Here is a 21,246-nt window from a genome sequence, read left to right on the forward strand (position 1 = left end):
CCACTTAATTTGTCTGCTGGCCCATGCTGAAAATCAACCCCTACAATTCTTAAGAAATAACTCTTTAACGTCTTGTCATGATTTTATCTGAAATATTGTATAATGAGTTTTATTTTAGCTGCTGTATGTGAGCCCCTGAAAACAAAAGTGGGCCAAGAGCTATTGGTCATCTGGATTGTGAAGTATACATTTTCAGCAAAAAGAATACCATAAGCGCCTGAATCTGATTTAATAATACTGTAAGTAGGTATGGACATATCCCTTTTTTTTTCTTCCAAATCTTTTAGACCATAAAGGCTTTGAAGGGCTCATACTAGGGGAAAGAACGACCCTGTTACGTGCTACTTTTCACCTCAGTACAAGACCACCATAAAAATCTCCCACTACTCCCCAAGTTATATTTACGATTTCAGATTTTGTCATGTTAATCTTGAATCCTGAGACTACCATAAGCTTGCAAGATGTCAATCACATTATTTAATCAGTTTCTGGGGTCAGTCAAGGTTAACAGATCATCTGCAAAAAGCATTACTTTGTGTGTAGTGCCACCACGTATCATACCCTGAATCTCAACATGAAAATAAAGTCTCTGCCTGGTGGTCAGGGCAGGAGCTATCCCAATTGCTTCTGCCTCCATAACAATAGCTGAAAAATTCCCACAGTAGCTTCACAAAATCGGCAGTCTCTGCAGGGAGGAAGGGGAAGTGCCTCTAATCAAACCGTGGCTTCTGGCCCCCCCAAGAGTAAGATGTTTGATCACTGATGCCGATTTTGCTATACTCCCTGCTGAATGCTGCAAAGCGCTCTAGAAATAAGTTGCAATAGTAATAGGATTACCTTTCTTGAAAGTAAAGGGAAGTTAAGTTGCATTCTGCTCCAGGCCCACGAGTAAAATATTCTTTCACCGCCTCCTTCTGGACATATAACTCCTCCTGCCCAGCAAAAAAAGAATAAAATTGCATAGCAGGCCAAAATAACCTTTGAATGTATAGCTGGAAACATCTATCAAAATGCCAGCAATGCTTCAGGATGGATGTTACATGAGCAACACAAAAAGGCAATTTTAAAACTTGCCAACCCTACTGACATAAGGCTGACAGTCTGTGGGCTTCTTTCCTTATTCTGTCATTAAGTTCCTTTGTGCCTGCCTCATGCTTTGCTCAAACATGACTCCTACCACATATGCTGCAAGTCTCTTCACATGTAGCCTTTTCTTTTAAAAAGTATGCCCAACTCCTTATGTCATTTTACCAGCACCCTCCTGAATCCCCTTCACCTTCTCCATGTCCACAGATAGATATAGATCTCTAGAATTGAAAAGTATTCAGGATGGGGCCTCATTTGACACCTATAATATAGTTCACCTTGTTTAAGATAAGTTATTTTTGTACCATCCGATGGATGGGTAAGGTAATGTCTCTGCCACTGCTCCGTTCTCTAGAAAAGGAATGGAACTTGATATACTGCCCTTCTGTGGTTAAAATCAAAGTGGTTTACACATTATTTGCAGGTACTCATTTTGCACCTAGGCAGTGGAGAGTTAATTGACTTGGCCAGAGTCACAAGGAGCTGCAGTGGGAATTGAACGCAGTTCCTCTGGTTCACAGACCACTGCGCTAACCGCTAGGCTACTCCTCCACTATTTTCATATGTGAAACCCCTACCCCATGACCTTATTAGTTCTATTATGAATGTTACCATAGTTTGGATCTAGAAGTAACATATTTCTAACATAATAGAATGCCTGTTTTGGATATTCTTACCTGACTTAGCTTCTGGGGATGGAAGGTGATTATGGCCATAGTATGACTCTCACGGTTGGTACGCACAATTATTTCTCGCCAGTGGCCACCATCATAAAACATAAGACAGGAGTTCAGGGGAGACTGATGAATCATTTCTTCATAGCACTAAAAGAAAATGTGTTTTATAAAGACTATGCTCAACAAAATAAAAAGAGATTAGGTTCTTACTTTATTAATATCTTTTCTAGTAGATAGGTGTGTCATTCTGGGCAGAAGGGTAATAATAATAACAGCTTATATACCACAATACCGTGAAGTTCTATGTAATATCCCAGTGCCTGCAAGCAGTACAGAAGGAATCCACTTCAGTTTTTAAATTTCTCCTACTTCACCAGAAGTGAAGTGTCCACAATAGTCTACCATTACGAAAGACCTCAGATTTAACAGCCTCATCATAAAGAACAGTACTGGAAGAAGCATGGAGATTAAATTACATTCTCTACTTTAGAGATGACCACTCCAGAGCTGGGTTACAGGCAGATTGGCCATACATATATAAAAGCTACCATGTTTTGTTCTATGTGGAATTTATTCTCAGGTAAAAAGCATAATTTCAGTCTCTTGTACAATCAACTAAGCACTTTTTCACACAAATTACTACTTCTAAAGTTAATTACCATATACTGTATAGTCAAATATAAGTCGATCCGAATATAAGTCGAGACCTCCATTTCCCCCCATAAAGGAGGAAAAATGGTTGACTCGAATATAAGACTCGAATATATGATCTGCACCCAGCTCCCCTCACTCCTTGCAAGGCTCTGCACCTAGCCCCCTTCCCTGCCAAGTTCTGAACCCTGTGCTCCTCCCTCCCTGCCCTGTACCATCTCCATCCCCACCAGGCCTGCTGCAGGACCCGGTGGTCCAGGATATGAGGGATCCCCCGTCTCCCATCCCAGCCGAATCCAACTCCCCTATGCAAACCACCCCCCCCCCACTCCTAAAAAACCCTCGTTGAACCCCTCCTGCCCGTCCAATTATCACCCTGACTCCCTTCTTACGTTCCTATCCAAGATATTTGCATGTGATATTCTCTGTCGCTGCCTGTACTTCCTTTCAACTCAACAGATTCTTGATCCTCTACAATCTGGTTTTCGCCCCAACACTCTACAGAGACTGCCCTCACTAAGGTCTGCAGTGACTTGTTCATAGCCAGATCTAAGGGCTTTTACTCTATCCCCATCCTTCTTGACCTGTCTGCTGCCTCTGATACTGTTAATCACAACTTACACCTTGATACGCTATCCTCGTTTGGATTCTGTGAATCTGTCCTCTCCTGGTTTGCTTCCTACCTTTCCCAATGCACCTCTAGTGTATGTTGTAGCCCACTGTAGCCCAGGACAGGGCTCAATAGCACTCCCAGTGGTTACCACAAAATAGCACACTGTCGTGTGACCCAAAATGGAGTCACCCTGCAGGACGGGATTTTAAACAGGAACAAAAATCACGCCGCGTCCCCACACTTTCCTCTTACAACTAGTTGTAGCGCTGACAAAGTTTTCAGCTCCTTCAAGTCCGCAGTGACTCCAGTCCAGGCAGCGACTCCAGTCCTCTCAGCTCCGAAATGTTTCCAAAATCCCAATTGCTACTGCTGCGCCACTACAACCCATTAAATGGGGTTTTCAAATCATGTGTGGCAGTAGCGATTGCTCCCCTCACTGCTTGAGCAGTAAGAAGTGACTAATCAGGAGCCAGTATACTGAAGGGGGCGGAGTCAATGCGGCAACGCGCAAGTCGGCAATGGAGAGTTGGAGACAGCATGGCCGCCGGAAGAAACTCGAAGAAGGATCAGACATGGTAAAGACACGGTAAATTGCGGTCACAAAGAAGGGGGTACATTTACCTGCGGGGACAAATCTTTTCACCGTTCTTGCGGGCGGTGAAAACTTTTGTTCCCATGTCTGCGGCAATTTGGCTAAAGAGTCTCCATAGCCTGCAGCACACCGCGGCTTCCCGCGGGGATCGCTCACCATGTCCTTCTCTAACTGAAAACCCACCTTTTTGATATAGCCTTCAATCCTTAACCCTACTCCTCTGCTCTTCAACCCAGCCAGCTGATTAACCATTCCCCTTAACTGTATCCATGACATCCTGTTTGTCTGTCTTGGCTGTTTAGATTGTTAGCTCTTTCGAGCAGGGACTGTTTCTTCTTCTTTGTGACGCTGTGCAGCGCTGTGTGCGTATGGTAGCACTATAGAAATAATTAGTAGTAGCAGCGGCTCAAATGGAGCCTGACTGAGACCTACATTAAGATCCCAAGAAGGGAATGGAGATCTCACAGGAGGCCCGATATGTAGTGCTCCCTTTAGGAATCTGGCTATGTCTGGATACTAGCATAGTTCTTCGGTTTCAAGCCCTAAAACAAGAGAGTCCTGCTACTTGGACTCTAAGGGACGCCACTATGAGTCCCTTGTTAAGGTCAGCCTGTAACACCACCGAGACTGGAGCAGAGAAAGACTCCTTGTTTTCCTTGATGCACCAGTGCTGGATAGCTTTCCAAGATTTAGCATAGGCAGAGACTGTCATCAGCTTTTTACACCTAAGTACAGCAGCAGTAACTACCTCTGAATATCCCTTGCACACTAATGCCTTGTGCTCAAGAGCTGTGCCATAAGAGCAAAGCAATCCGAATCCTCTATGACCACTATTCCCTAAGAAAGGAGATCCAGCAGCACCCACAGTCTGAGACCAGGACCTGTTTGGAAGTGAACTAGGGCTACATACTATGGTCTGCTTGGCCAATCTGGAGCCACGAGAATGACCTTTCCCTGATGGCTTGCGATTCTGTGTTATAGATCATTCCTATCATGGGCCACGGAGGGAGCACATATAACGCCTTGCTCTGCAGCCACGGCTAGACTAGAGCCTCTAGACCGCGCTTCTGAGTTCAGACCTGCAACTGAAGAATCTGTCTGCTTTCTGTGCTGTGGTCATGAGATCAAACATCAGGTGATCCCAGTGATGATCAATGCTTTGGAAGGTTGCTGCAGACAGCGTTCACTTACTCGGATCCAGAGTCTGTCTGCTGAGGAAACTGGCTTCGACATTGTTCACACCTGCTGTAGCGTGATATTATCGGCAAATACCACTTTATTATATGATACCACACTCCATACACAAAATGATCTCTCTTTTCCCTCTCCCCGTTTTTTTTTTGTCTTCCTTTCTTTCAAGGTTTAACAAGTATTTTGTATATAGTTTATTATAATAATTGTATCCTTAGTAGAATGTGTGCTTTCATCTTCTATTCCCAATTATTAAATTATGGACTTAAAGTAAAAATGGTTTCTAACTGGATTCTGAAAGGACTGAGCCATTTTATATTCTGAAAGGACTGAGACCTTCAGACAGTGTTAAATACCGGACAAAGAAATGGCCATATGTAGCAGCTCAGGCTATTACACAAAAGCATGGGTGTGCCAGTAAAAGGACTGAGCCATTTTACCCCTGCCCCCAGTCTGCAAGATTTAATCATGACATCACCAAGGACAAGACTGCCCTGCTCTGCGATGCACTGCTCTATGATTGGATGTGATGCTACAGACTGCCCCTGAGTTTTGATGCATTCTGGGCCCCCCCCCCTAAATATCTGTAAAGCCTGGATCCGCTGGGCCTTCTGTCTCTTTTCCTCTTCCTTTGGACCAGCGCAGGATCACCATGCTGTAACATCACTCTCCCTCTGCATCCATGTGCTTCTAAACATGTGCTCAGGCCTACAGGGCGGCCTTCTAAGGACTTAAATCATTTGGCCTTAGTAAAAATTTTGTCTTATGCAATACTATTATCTTTGCTTAACAATCCTACAGCTCTACCTGCTTGATTTTAATGCTTTTAAATAAATTTTCAGTTTGCTTATAAATATTCTGAGTCTTAGTTCTTGAATAAATATTCACATATATTACATATTTAATTACTGTTACAGGGCTAAGTTTTAATCAAGTGAGCTAACTTCCCCAAATTAATAGTTCTTTATAATATATATATTTCTCTAAGCCAGAGAGGGATGTACCGTATTTTCACCCATATACCGTGCACCCGTGTAAAACGCGCACACGGGTATAGCGCGCGGGGAACACAAATTTATGTTTAAAAAATTTAATATAGCGCGCACACGCGTATACCGCGCATGCTAAAACCTCCTCCCGCCTACTCCGAACCGGCATCCTCCCCCCCCCCCCGCTCGCTTACCCGAGAGAGCATTTTTTTTTTCATTAGAATCCAGCATTCCCCCTGTGAACCAGCATCCTCCCCCCCGCTCGCGTCACCCCCCATCCCCCGCGATCCTACATCCCCCCCAGCACCGCAAAACATCTCTTACCCGATTGGGCACCGGCACCGGCACCAGCACCAATGCACAGGATGTACCAGTGCCAGTGCCCGAAGATCCTCCCTCGTTGGGTTGGGCTGGGCTGGGAGGTGCGGTGCGAGAGAGATCCTCCTTTTTCCTGCGCCGGACTGGACTAGGCTTTGAGCATTTGCGCATGCTCAAAGCCTTCTGGTCTCGCTCTCTATCAGTATCAGTATTAAAATTCCCAATTTTCCTCATAGGCTGTAACAGCCTTACTCACTGTGATCTGTGCTAGGAGCTCCAAAGGTAGCTGGATCTGGAAGAAGAAATCACTGCCTCACCACTGAATGTCCTTCCAGTGCTGAATCTTCAGGCTGCCTGTCTGACTGGTGTTTGACTGCGTCAACAACCCCCGCAGACATGAAAATGGGGGAGGTGAAATGCAGCCGGCACCCAGCAAGATCCCGCTGAGCCTCCTACAGATGCCTAATAGGCTGCACTCAAGCCCTACAATACAATAGGTGAGCAATGCTACCTGGGGAATGCCCCGAGCTCCAAAAATGCTTTTGCAGGCTGGCCATCAGGTACAAGGGATTGGCCTGTTAGCTCAGTCTGCTTCTCCTCCACACAGGCAGAGCTGTACCCTTGACTAGGGGAGCTCTTAGCACCAAAATGAAGCAAAAAGACCAAAATAAACGGCAAAACTAAAGAAATAAGCAGATCAGATCAAAAACACTCCTTCAGGCTCACATGCAAAAGGAAAAAACTGAAGGGGGCAGCAGAGCCCTCTGGTGAAGTAGGAGGGATTCAAATACAGGAGTGGATTCCTTTTGCATGGTTCGAAGGCACTGTGATATTACCCATCCTTCCAACATGACACACCTATTGCACTAGAAGACTATCAAACGGAAATATGGGCTAGATTCACTAAGGGCATGGATCCGATCCGATCCGTGAGGGATCCGATCTGATCCGTGTCCAGGGGGGCTGATTCATGAATTGCCCTCATGCAAATGAGGGTGATCAAAATCACGCTCCCAACCACGGGCTCGCACTGAGGGGAAGGCGATAGGGGCAGAGTGCTGGAAAGTCGGGGGGAGAGAGCAGGAGATCGAGGCAGACAGAGCTGGAAAGTCGGGGGCTGAGAGCAGGAGATCGGGGCAGACAGAGCTGGAAAGTCGGGGGCTGAGAGCAGGAGATCAAGGCAGACAGAGCTGGAAAGTCAGGGGCTGAGAGCAGGAGATCGGGGCAAACAGAGCTGGAAAGTCAGGGGCTAAGAGCAGGAGATCGAAGCAGACAGAGCTGGAAAGTCAGGGGCTGAGAGCAGGAGATCGGGGCAGACAGAGCTGGAAAGTCGGGGGCCGAGAGCAGGGCGGCAGAAGGCAGGGCACTAAGAAAGGACCTGAGTGACTGGTCCTCAGCAGTCGCTTATTTTTGGATTGGTCAGCCCAGTCGGTGTCCCTTATTTTGTTTAGTGAATCGCTGCCTGCCTACATTTGAATGCTGTTCCCCCTCATTTGCATGTGCGGTTCGGAGGATGATGGGGTCAGAGGTTAGTGAATCGGGTCAGAGGGAAATCGGGTTACAAAGGGATCACAAACCGATCGTACACAATCTGTTTGCTTAGTGAATCTAGCCCTATGATGGGAAAACTATTTGTTATCATATAACATTTCTATACTTTCCTTTTCCTTCTTTCTTGTCAGGACAATCATTATTTCATACTAATTCCCTTCAACCCAGCATACCACCTTTCTCCCTGACTATAACATGCATAATTGTCCTTCCCTGTATATAACTTCCTATGCATCACATGAGGCTTCAGCACTTTTTTAAAAAATATTTCCTTTTCCTCCAATATATAATCTTTTTGCCTGTAATATTCTTCTTTGCCTATCAAAGTAACTTCTTCTGAAGGATCATACATCTCCATCAAGTATGTTTAATCATACTTGAACAGTCCCACCTCCTATCCCTGACCACCTCCATAGTCTTTTTTCCCCACAAACAAAGCAGAGGACTATGGAGCTGTAATGTGTTATTTGTACACCTAGTTTTATACTTACATTCACTGCAGCTATATCTATCCATGTTTATTTCACTTAACTCTGCTTCTGAGGCCCTCCCTGTTTTCACTTCTTCCCCATGTTTCACAATTACCATCCTGTACTCTATTAACCACACTGCCCTTGCCTACTTGAGCCACTTGCTTGTGTTTCTCAGGTATGTTTAGAAGATGATGACCTCGTACACAGACAATATTCCTTTCTAGGGCAAAAAGAGAAAGAAACAACCAGATATTTAATTTTGCCATCTAAGCATCATATAGTAAGTACTATATACAGCATACAAAGAAGTTGACAACCCAACCAAAGTAACTGGAGCAGATTTAAAACAAATTGAAAAAGTATTTGATTAGACAAGACTAATAACGTAGAAGGGCTTTAAAAAGATAAAATAAATTTACAAGGGGTAGGTCCATTAACAATTATTAAACAGACAACCTGGGTTCTAGGAACTAGCGTTTAAGCCCGTTACATTAACGGGTGCTAAAGTAGATGTCTGTCTGTTTTTTTTTTCTTTGCCTCTCTCCTTGGACGCTGTCTGTCTGTCATTCTTTCTGTCAGTGTCTCTCCCTGGCCCCCAGTCTGTCTTTTTTTCTGTCTGTCTGTCTCCCTGGCCCCCTGCCTGCCTGTATTTCTCTGTTGCGCCATGCCTGCCTATTTCTCCGTGGCCCCATTCTGTTCCTCCCACTCCCAGAGTAAAGCATGATTGCTGGCTGCCCCCAAGCACTCCCCTCCCACCAAAGCAGTCCCCTTTCCCTTTCCCCCTCCACTTCTTACCAGCATGGGACACATGATTGCTGTCTGCCCCAGCACACCCCTCCCCTCAAAGCAGCCCCCTTTCACTCTCCCCCTGTTGTGCCATGCCTGCCTGCTCTATGGCCCCATTCTGTTTCCCCCCACTCCCAGAGTAAAGCATGATTGCTGACTGCCATCAAGCACTCCCCTCCCACCAAAGCAGTCCCCTTTCCCTTTCCCCCTCCACTTCTTACCGTGGCCCCCTTCTGTTCCCCCCTCCATGATTGCTGTCTGACCCCAGCACACCCCTCCCCCCAAAGCAGCCCCATTTCCCTCTCCCCCTGTTGAGCCATGCTTGCCTGCTCCGTAGCCCCTTTCTGTTCCCCCCCCTCCCATTCTTACCCTCCCTCCATCCATGGTTCCTGGTGTCTTTGGCCGACTGGTACGAACCTCTTCAACAAAGCAGCCAGCTAAGGTTCACCAGCCGTAAGTAGCGAACCTCGCAGGCCGCTCTCCACCTCGGTAGCACATTTCCTCTGACGCGATCGCAACAGAGGGAACGTACTACCAGGTGGAGAGTGGCCTGCGAGGTTCGCTATAGCCGGCTGGCGAACCTCAGCAGGCTGCTTTGAAGAAGAGCAACAGTGGTTGGTGAGTGAGGGCGGGAGGGGGGAGTCGCCGGCGTGTTCACTGCCTCCATGTTCGAAAATGGAATTCGGCACGGAGGGACACAGCACGGCGCAGTGATCACAAAACCCTAAGCGCGCATACACGCTTAGGGTTTTATTATAGAGGATGAGGAACTTTAAAAGATCTCGCTTTTAGGATTTACTGGGTATATTTAAGGGACCTGAATTGGAGACAAGATGCTGGGCTTAAGAGAACACTGGTCTGATCCAGCAAGGCACTTTTTATGTTCTAATGGCCACCTGTTTGATGTGCAGAAGTGTCCACAATAATCTATCATTACAAAAGACATCACATTTAACAGCCTCAGCAGTAAGGACAGCTTATGTGACAAAACTACTATCCTATAAAGCAGTTCATCTCAGTTGGGATCCTCGGAGACTTAAATCTCCACTTAGAAGATCAATCATCCAAACAAACAACAGATATACTCTCATACCTCAACACTTTATCCTATCAAATTCTCAACCCAGAACCCACACACGAAAAAGGTCATCAACTTGATATAGCAGCTTACTCATCTCCAAATCAAAACACACAAAACATCTACATTTCAAACGGGTCCTGGCAACCTACTCTATGGTCAGACCATTTCAAATATTCATTCACCATCAATTGGGCTCAAAATAACAACAAACCCATCCCAAAGAAAACACTCATCAAATTCAGACCAAAAATCGAACCTCACACATTCTGGAACACAGTCGACCCCGAAATCGAACCCAACAACCCCAAAGAATTCATAAACAGCTGGCGGACCCTCAGTGAATCTACACTAAACGAACTTGCTCCAATAAAAAACAAAAACAAAATAGACAGACCATCTAATAAATGGTTCGACGACGAACTTCTACAACTAAAAAGAAAATGCAGACAATTAGAAAGGTCATGGAAAAAACAAAAACACAACCACATCAAAGATGAATGGAAAATCCTAATCAAACAATACAATACCAAACTGAAGGAAAAACGAAAAAAACTACTACTCCAAACTCATCAGCACCGAAAAACCAGACACAAGAATACTTTTTGACATCTTAAGAAATCTCACCGATACCAAACCATTTCTCGCCACCCAAGGAAACCAAACTCCCACAGCCACCCAATTAGCGGATCACTTCAAACACAAAATCATCACAACCAGATCCACATTCAACAATTCAAGAATCAACATAGAAGAAATACGAATCAATCCCAAAACAGATGAAGCAATCCCAGCAGACAGGATATGGACAAACTTCCCAAAGATACAATGGTCAGACTTGAACAGGCTTTACAAAAAATACAGCAAATCCTCATGTGACTTGAACAACTGTCCCTCATACTTACTAGCAACAGCTTCCACCAAATTTAAAGCTAGCCTCACACTATGGCTTCAAACAACACTAAGTGAAGGTCATTTCCCACCGGAATTAGGAGAAATCATAATTACACCTATCCTAAAAGATCCCAAAGGTCCTATAGATAATCCTGCAAACTATAGACCAATCGCTTCAATCCCTCTATACATTAAAATAACAGAAGGCCTTGTCGCACAACACCTCTCCAACTACCTTGAAGACCATCACATACTACATCCATCACAATCTGGATTCAGATCCAACCATAGCACAGAAACTCTACTGGTATCTCTATTAGACATTGCCCGACAACACCTCAGCAAAGGAAACAAGCTGCTTCTCATTCAACTCGATCTTTCTGCGGCATTCGACCTAGTTGACCATCACACACTACTCCAGATATTAGACGCAATAGGAATCTCAGGTAATGTTCACAAATGGTTCCAAAGCTTCCTCAAAACACGAACATACAAAGTCAAATCAAAAGAGCACATATCCGACCCATGGTCAAACCCATGTGGAGTACCACAAGGATCACCATTATCACCCATATTATTTAACCTCTTCATTGCATCCCTAGGCATAACCCTAGACGCCCTAAACACAGTATCATTCAGCTACGCAGATGATATAACTATCCTCCTCCCCTTTAATATTCAAGACCCCTTATCCACAAACCACCTGAAAATGATAATGGAAACGGTAGAAAAATGGATGTCAAGTCATAAACTAAAACTGAACTCGGAAAAAACTAAATTCCTACTACTGGAAAGGGAAAAAAAAACCATCTCTCACAGAACTAGAAGTAAATACAATCAAGTACCCAATGCAAAGCACACTCAAAATCCTGGGAATCCTACTAGACAGAAATTGCACAATGCAGTCTCAAATCCACAAAATCATCCAAAGAGCATTCTTCACAATACGTAACCTAAGAAAAATAAGAAAATTCTTCAACAAAGATCAATACAAGATATTAGTACAATCCCTAGTACTGAGTATTGTAGATTACTGTAACAGCCTATACCTATCATGCCCAAATTACATGATAAAACAATTACAGACAGTTCAGAACACAGCCCTCAGAATCATCTACTCACTAGGCAAATATGACCACATCACCAAAGCATACTTAGACTCACACTGGCTACCAATAAAAGCAAGATCCCAGTTCAAATTCTACTGTCTACTATACAAAGTAATACATGGAACAGCACCCAGCTACCTAAACAACAGACTACACCGTAACCTCTCACACAGATTAAGGAGAACCCAGAGCCTATTCACTCACCCCCCTCTCAAAGGAACACGACGAAAGAAACTATATGACAGCCTTTTAGCGACACAGGCAGCAAAGATCGATACTACCATCACCAATCTACTGACCAAATCAATAGACATTAAAGCATTCCGAAAAGAAATCAAAACTCATCTCTTCAAAAAACACTTCCCATCATCATAACCTCACAAAAGTATTAGAAAATGCTCTCATGACTACCCAAACACCACCACCAGCAACACCCGAATCCGGACAGTATTATCTCTACTCGTCTAAACAACAGAATCCGGACAATATTATCTCTATTCGTCTAAACAACCTATCACTATCTACTATCTACTACCAATTTATCCTGGAAAAGTCCAGAACAACAATTGTAACTTAACGCATTCTTGATTATATGTACTGCAATGCTACTGGAAATGTCCAGTCTTCTAACTTGTAATCCGCTTAGAACCGCAAGGCACAAGCGGAATAGAAATCACTAATGTAATGTAATGTAATGTAATGTACTCCCCATTATAGGGTCTTCTTCGTCATACATACATTTAAGGCGGGGATTGAAAACATACTTGTTCAACAAATTCCTATTAAAGCATTAACTCCTGTGCCCTTTTTGCATGTCTCCCACACTCCTCAAGACGATGGAAAAAGCTCTATGCACAGACTCATTCAACTCTTACTACCTGCCCCCTTCCCCACCTCTCTCATCACCTTCTTTTGGGTCTCCGTATCTATCTGCACCGGTATTCAAAAGTAGTTCACCTACTTAAGTTCAACAACAAACAAAAATTGACCCTTGATACTCCACAGATCCAAAAGTCAATCAAGACAAAAACAAAAACACTGTGGAGACGACGATCTCCAAGATGCAGGTCTTTATTAAAAATACAGTCAATTCATCCACATGATGAAATGTCAAGGACCTAACACGGTCCGTGTTTCGATGACCCTGTCTTCCTCAGGGGTCCCTGAAAGTCCTAATGCAAAAATGTGGATCAAATCCTAAAACCTAAGGTGGTCAAGTATGGGAATGGACTGGTCCAAGTAGAAAACTATTGATGTTTTTTCAATTGCGCAGAGTTTTCTGCTTGGACCAGTCCATTCCCATACTTGACCACCTTAGGTTTTAGGATTTGATCCACATTTTTGCATTAGGACTTTCAGGGACCCCTGAGAATCATTGAAACACAGACTGTGTTGGGTCCTTAGTCCCCATTTTTTTGGGTCCTTGACAGTTCATCATGTGGATGAATTGACTGTATTTTTAATAAAGACCTGCATCTTGGACATTGTCGTCTCCACAATGTTTTTGTTTTTGTCTTTTTTCTCACCTACTTGAGTTCTTCTCGTTTTACTATACCATAATTGCATTTGACTCTGACCTTGTCATGATCCTATGTTATTTATACTTGTATCCTGACTTCTCATGTATGGTCTTCTACTTAATTCCTGTTAACTACATTGAACTTCAGTGTATTGCAGTATACAAATAAAATTTTATATATTATGTTACTGGAAGGAGAATGGAGATTAAATTACATTCTTCAGTTTAGAAATGACCTGGGTTGCAGGCAGATTGGCCATGCATATAGAAAAGTTACCATGTTTTGTCCTGTGTGGAATTTACTCTCAGGTAAAAAGCATAATTTCAGTCTCTTGTACAATCAACTAAGCACTTTTCATACAAATTGCTACTTCTAAGGTTACTTATTTCTGTAGTGCCATTAGAGCTGTGCAGTTCTTACAGATACACATTTGAGATGGTCCCTGCTCCATAATTTATTCAAAGCACAAAGACAAGACAAATCTCAGGAACAGTATTCATTACAATAAACACAGATAAAATGGACAAGGCCATTAGGAAAAGGTAGGATTTAAGATCTAACAAAAGTCTTAGAATGGTGTGTTTTAAGGCAGGATTTAATAGCAGACTGAAAACTCAACTTTTTGATATAGCTTTCAATCCTTAACCGTTCCCCTTAACTGTATCTATGACAGGATGTCTTGGCTGTTTAGATTGTAAGCTCTTTCGAGGCCAAAGAGGGAGCACGATGCACTGACTCAAAGCTTGCCCAGGAATGTGGAAGGTGCAGATTCAGGAGTTAGCAAATAGATTTTATTGTAATTTAATTTCTGTGAATCATTTCAGGCCTTTTGACAGAAGTAACTCTAATTAAATAATCAAACATCATTGGTATGAAGATGGTAATAAAAGTGAAGGAAGGCGATCAGAGTCCCAAGGGAATAAGTGTAGAAAGTGAAAAGAAGATGCTCCAGGAATTTACCTGGTTAGTACTGGAGAAGGGGGTTGCACTAAAAAGCTGAACAAGAGACATAAGAAGAGAATAGTCTTTAAATCCAAGCGAGGACAGCAGTACTAAGGATTAAGGCAGTGGATGAGAATCAAGAAAAGACCCTTGGCTTTAGCTATAAAGATATCACTGGAGACCTTAGCCAGGGCTACCTCTGTTGAACAAAGAAGGCAGTGATCAGCAATGGCTTGAGATGCAAGAAAACTAAGGTAGTAGAGATTAATATGGTAGCTGATTTAGTAACTGGTTGAAAAATGGAGGAGATGAGAAAAATGGCAAAAATACCAAACAAACAGCAAGGCTATGATGTGCTTCCCACAGCTTAAAATTAGGTCACTGTGAGTGGCACTCAAGTGTCCTCCAGAAACTGGTAATGTACTACTATGGATTCAGAACTGATTGAAAAACAGAGAGTAGGTTTAAATAGACAAAATTATCAAAGAGAAGGGTAAATAGTGGAGTTCCTCAGGGGTCTGTGCAGGGACCGCTGCTTTTTAACATATTTATCAATGATCTAGAGGTGGGACTAACTAGTGAGATAATTAAATTTGCAGATGCCACAAAGTTGTTCAAAGTTGTTAAAATCGCAAGAGGATTGTGAAAAATTGCAAGAGGACCTTGTGAGACTGGATGTCAAAATGGCAGACGACATTTAATGCGAGCAAGTGCAAAGTGATGCATGTGGGAAGAGGAACCCGAACTATAGCTACGTGATGTTAGATTCTATGTTAGGAGTCACTGCCCAGGAAAAGGATCTAGGTGTCATTGTTGAAGATATGTTGAAACCCTCAGCTCAATGTGCGGCGGCAGCTAAGAAAGCAAATAGAATGTTAGGAATTATCAGGGAAGGAATGGGAAAAAAGATGAAAATACTATAATGCCCTTGTATTGTTCTCTGGTATGGCTGCACCTTGAATACTGTGTGCAGTTCTGGTCGCCGTATCTCAAAAAAGATATAGCGGAATTAGAAAAGGTATACTAGGACTAGGGGGCATGCAATGAAGCTACTAAGTAGTAGATTTAAAACAAACTGGAGAAAATATTTCTTCATACAACGTGTAATTAAATTCTGGAACTCGTGGCCGGAGAATGTGGTGAAATCAGTTAGCTTAGCGGGGTTTAAAAAAGGTTTGAATAATTTCCTAAAAGAGAAGTCCATAGGCCATTATTGAGATGGCTTGGAGAAATCCACTGCTTATTCCTAGGATAAGCAGCATAAAATCCATTTTACTACTCGGAATCCAGCTGGTTGGCTACTGTTGGAAACTGTTGGCTACAGTTGGAAACAGGATACTAGACTTGATGGACCTTTGGTCTGTCCCAGTATAGCAATTCTTATGTTCTTAACTGCCAAATTGGTCAAGCACTAACTGCACACTAAACAAACTCCACTTTTTATATTTTTTTGGGGGGAGGGCATGTCAGGAATGAATATTCCTGCGCTAATCAGTTAGCACAGCTACACTGCCGCAGAATTACCATGTGAGCCCTTATTGCCTACAAAATGTGTACCAGTAAGTGCTCATGGAGCAATTTTTTTAATGTACAAAGATTCAGAAATATCACTCCAAAACAAAAGAACCACACAAGCCAAGAAAGCTAGCTTATTACTTAAGCGAAAGAAAAGCCTCAGACAAACGATATGGTCTGCCCGAATTGGCTTGTTCGTGTTCAGCTGACCTGTCACGTGATCTTTCTCCTGACAGGGCTGGACATGGTTATAAGTCCCACAACAGTGCTTTGAAAGTTGTGGTTGAAATCAGCAGTTAGGATCTGCGTACCGCAAGTAGTTGAATGAGCTTTTGCTCTTTTTCAACTTTCAGCAGGTGAGCAATTTCATTTCCCTTTTGGGTTTGTATTTTGTGTTATAGGATAGCCTGGATTTGGAGCCAAGGCCCTAAAGCAGTGGTTACCAGCCATGAAACGATCGTCGGCCTGGCCTGTTTGTGTTCAGTGGTTTTTACCATTAATCATTCTCGGCTATTTTTTGCTCCCACCTGCTAACTTTAAAACTTGTGCGAAAGTTTTTTGCCTATGATACTTGGGTGGAAGAGTGTGGGTACACCTCTCCGTTTGTCTGAGGCTTTTCTTTCGCTTAAGTAATAAGCTAGCTTTCTTGGCTTGTGTGGTGCTTTGTTTTGGAGTGATATTTTTGAACCTTTGTACTATACTTCCTTCCATTCCTCCCTGTTTTTGTGATTTTATACAAACATTAGTGCATGGCCATTAATTTTTTAAAAATGGTAAATTAGCCATTTTACAGCTGCAGTAAAAATGGCCTTAGCGGCTAGAAAAATACCTGCATAAGGGCAGTTTAGTAAAAAGATCCTATTATTTGTAATAGTGCTTGGAAATTTTGAATAATAATAAAAGAGAGCCCAGCTTGTGTAAGTGCTGGGTGTTTACTCAATGTACTGTTACAGTAGCAACTCCTTCCAAATCTGGACTTACTTCTGCCTCTTCCCAAGTAGTACCCTACAGTTTTTGGGTCACCATCTAGTCCTTTGTTCACGGAGAATGTGGATTTGTTTCGATAGCCATTAATAATGGGCTGGAAATGAGAAAAAAAAGACATCACAGTGACAGGTATGAGTCATTACAGGTTCTGAGGTCCATGGCTAGGTGCAAGGCGAAGATCCTGAATTTATGAGTAAATGAGCAAATTAGAAAAAGTTTCTGAGCCATACTGTATCACAGTGAAGCTAATTTTATAATTTAATTTTAATTGAAGTACTTATATTCCATTTTAATATTACCATTTTTAGGCAAATCACAATTTATAAATATTCACAAACATGTTCACAAATGGAGCCAAAATATAAAATCAACTCTATAAATTCCCCAATTACTACAATGATCTGATTCCCTCCCTCACCAAACAATCAAATCCCCCCTCACTCAAATATTTTTGAAACAACTAGTCTTAACTGTATATCTAAAATTCATACAATTGGATAAAATATGATCATCAATCTAAAAAAAGGAATAGGCTCGGTGTAGCAAACTATGAGGATGAGCAGAGTTGGTAAATCAGGGCAGTGTATTAATGGATACACAAAAGTATTGATAAATACTTATTTTATTGAAGGTCCATAACAAAATGTAAAATCTTCAATAGTACAACCATAGAATGAAGTAACAGCATAGTCATACATAACCCAAAAAGGACTCAACATAGCCGTGCTTCGGCATCAATGCCTGTATCAGGAGAACATAAGAGTTGTCATACTGGGACAGACCGAAGGTCCATCAAACCCAATTCTGTTTCCAATGGTGGCCAATCCAGGTCACAAGCACCTGACAAGATTCCAAAAGAGTAAAACAGATTTTATGCTGCTTATCCTAGAAATAAGCAGTGGATTTTCCCACTTTTTTTTTAGTAATTACTTTATTTTATTAAAGTGAGCATCACATAACATATACCAGTTAGGCATATGAACTCTTCAATGCCAATTTACAAAAATATACAAGCATCAACAATAATTGCATCATGTAACAGCTCCTTATAAATTAAACCCCCATGCCCCCATCCCCTCTAATTCCCTCTCAATGTGGCCAACAAATGGTACACAGATAACAGCAAAACTAACAACAGCAAAAGCCAAGCAAACCCAAGGTATTTACCCTAAATTTCTTTCAACCTCTAGTCTAGATAATTGTTCCAAATTAATAAAAACTGCTAGCAATTATAGTTCATTAGAGCTGAAAGTCTGTATCATTCACAAACTCAAACTAAAAAGAACCATTTCCAAAGTATGCAATTGTGAATGTTGCCAGTTTTGAGCAATAACCATTCCAACTGCTGTAAATGCAAGTACAATTAATTTATCCAGGGAATCTTCAAATTCTTCCATTCTACCTCCCAGAAGAGCCGTCTCCACACTTACAGGGAACTGGACCTTTGCTAATTTGCTCACATAATCAAAGACTTGAAGCCAGAAGCCCTGTAAGTAGGAACAACTCCACCACATGTATGTAAGTTCATGTGCCTCCACATCCTCTCCAACACCTTACATCAGCATTCTCTGTAATATTATCCAACAAGACTGGTGTCATAGGCTATCTAGCATTTTAAGAGCATTTTCCAGAATTGGGGGTGCATAAGCAACATGGTGGAGCCTAATAGATCTCTCCAAATCTATTTTCCATGCTTGCATATAATTCATTTTGTTATCTCTGTCTTCCTGCAGTAATTTATACAGCAGTGATATACAACTTCTCCTGACCAGAATACCTAACAATTGTTCAAATGTGGACCCGGAAAATTGACCCTGGATTTTCAATTGGCTTTGTTGAATGAAATCGTTAACTTGCAAATAGGGAAATAAATCTCCTGAGTGCAGATGATACTATTCTCTTAAGCCTGGAAAGTTCCAGATTTTCTATCTACTGAGTAGCTGGCCAAAATAATACAAATAATTTCTCCCATCTTTTAAGAACTCCTCCAACTCTCCCAAGCTGAAAATCCAATGCTTACCCAACAGGTAAGCTTAGTCCCCTTCCAAATTCTGAGAGTTAATTTAACAAAAGGATTCTCAAGAGCCTGTATTTCACCCTGATTCAGACCCACCCATGGTAAGTAACCTAATTGTGGAATACCCCTCAGGAGGACCACCAACCCCTTTTCAACCTCAACCCATAATTTAGCAGGGACTACAAGACACTCAATCATTGCCCTAGGTTGGGCCACCATGTACTATTTCTCTAAATTTGGAATGCCTAGGCCCCTTTTACCTTTAAATTTGAACATTGATCTTCTAGCCACTCTAGGATATCTCCCTCCCCATATAAACCTAACTATTTTCTTATGCTATCTTTGAAAGTGCTCTGTAGGAACTTCAATCGGTAATGCTTGGAACAAATACACAAATCTGGGTAACACCATCATCCATACTGTTTCCATGCATCCCATCCAAGATAGATACAACTTGTCCCAATGCTCCAAATCTTTAGTCAAAGCTGTCATTAAGACTTACCGTACATCTTCTGGCTCTCCAGATCATATTAAGTACCTGGCGAATCCCATCTGCAGCTTGCCTTACCCCTATGAAGCCCACCTGGCCCGGATGTACCAAAGTGGGCAAATGAACTGCTAACCTATTCGCTAGGATATGTGCTGCAATTTTAGTATCTAAGCTTAAGAAAGATAGGACAATAATACATTGAGTATTATCTTTACCAGGTTTTGGTATAATAGTGATACCTGCTAGTCTCATTGGAAAAGCCACTGTTCCCCTTCCCTTAAAGAATTATACACCCGAACCAACAATGGTGCCACTAAAGACTGAAATTTCTTATAAAAAAGATCAAGATCAAGTATATATATTTTAAATCATATTCATAGCATATGAAATCTCAGTGGGGGGAAGGAAAGAGGGAGCAGGGGCGTGAGACTGATAACTAGTAAAATGTCAGTTATTAGCATTGTTGGATTGATGGTTTAATCAAGTATCGACAATGAATGTGACTATGCTGCAACCAAATTATAAAATCATTATTAACGGTTCTGACCACCTTGTTGAGCAAAATGGATAAATTGTATATGTCTGTCATTATTCACTATTTTAATCTCTTGCAAATTTAGGTAAAGAAAAATATTCCAAAATCGTAGGTATCAAGTTTTGTCATTTACAATACAGGCTGAACAGGTGGCCTGTTTGCGATGCTGGTATTGTGGCATATAGTGAGGATCAGTGCATCTGTGATATGATACAATATGGTACTGCCAGATGTATAGCTCATCAATAGCACTTACTGAGGGAACAATTGGATGTAGGGTACAGCAGAGCTCCTCCGGTGTTTGAGTGATTTCCACTTGGTTCTTGCTGAGCTCCTTCAGTTGAGATGCCAGTTTCTGTAAAACATTTTTCTGCTCTACAAACTTTCTCTGTAAACAGGTTCAAAGATTGTAACCTTATTAGGAAGTACTAGCACACAATGAACATAACCTTCTGCTCTTCACTGTGTGACAGAAACTAGTAAAATGGTGATACATTTCTATCTAACAACAGACATCTGCTATTTTTATTTTTTGAAGTCATGTTTTTCCTGCCTTTTATGGATATACAGAAATATTGGTACTGGTTTCTATTGGGCAATGAACCATGAACACATAAAATCAAGAAATCTAAGATGGCCGCAGCCGTGATTTGGCACCCAAAAAATATAAAACTTTCAAAAATTCAAAATAGGGGTTTTTAGAGATGGGGATCTTATAGGAAGCCCCATAGACGCTCAAAACTTTAGTTCTTAGATCACCCTGAAGTTTCCCTTAGACAGTAATAGACTGTACTTATAGAACTGTGTGGTGCTATGTATGCATCTGCTCACACTGCAACTGGAAACGGAGAAGACTTCTGCTTCAGACAAGCATAGACTATCCGTCAGAAGCTTGTCTCTTCGGGCTGCCTTTTAGACAGGCTCTGAGAGCTTGAAACTCGCAACCCCACTTGCTCCTCACACATCTTTAGGGGGGGGGGGACAGAGCTGGCCCTCGTTACAGTTCTCTGGACCATCATGGGGCCACTCAGACTGCGCTCAAGCTCCTGATATATCAGGGACGAGCGGAGCTTAAAAGGGAACACACCCCTAGCTATAAAAAAAAATGGTCCCTGACCAAAGAGGACTTTGCGGAATCCCTTCTAACTAACTCCTTAACAAGCCCCTACAATCTACTCTGTGGGGACATTAACATCCATCTTGAGCAAATAGACCAACCAGAAATATCGGAC

The 21,246-nt window shown here is 42.2% G+C and overlaps 1 protein-coding gene across 8 annotated transcripts in view; it reads right to left on the bottom strand.

Moving 5' to 3' along the window:
* TRMT2B (tRNA methyltransferase 2 homolog B) overlaps positions 1-21,246 on the bottom strand; it is a 50,891-nt gene that overhangs the window by 16,020 nt on the left and 13,625 nt on the right. For 5 of the 8 annotated variants that reach the window (XM_033945810.1, XM_033945815.1, XM_033945814.1 and 2 more), the window contains exons 4-8: positions 20,271-20,402; positions 16,967-17,066; positions 8,291-8,361; positions 1,764-1,910; positions 838-932 (exon numbers count right to left, since the gene is read on the bottom strand). In XM_033945810.1, coding sequence (XP_033801701.1) covers positions 838-932; positions 1,764-1,910; positions 8,291-8,361; positions 16,967-17,066; positions 20,271-20,402 — 545 coding nt within the window. The remainder of the gene's footprint in view (positions 1-837; positions 933-1,763; positions 1,911-8,290; positions 8,362-16,966; positions 17,067-20,270; positions 20,403-21,246) is intronic. The other 3 variants (XM_033945811.1, XM_033945817.1, XM_033945816.1) reach the window with 3 other exon arrangements.

This window comes from Geotrypetes seraphini, chromosome 5 (assembly GCF_902459505.1).
Source record: "Geotrypetes seraphini chromosome 5, aGeoSer1.1, whole genome shotgun sequence".
Classification (NCBI taxonomy): Eukaryota; Metazoa; Chordata; class Amphibia; order Gymnophiona; family Dermophiidae; genus Geotrypetes; species Geotrypetes seraphini.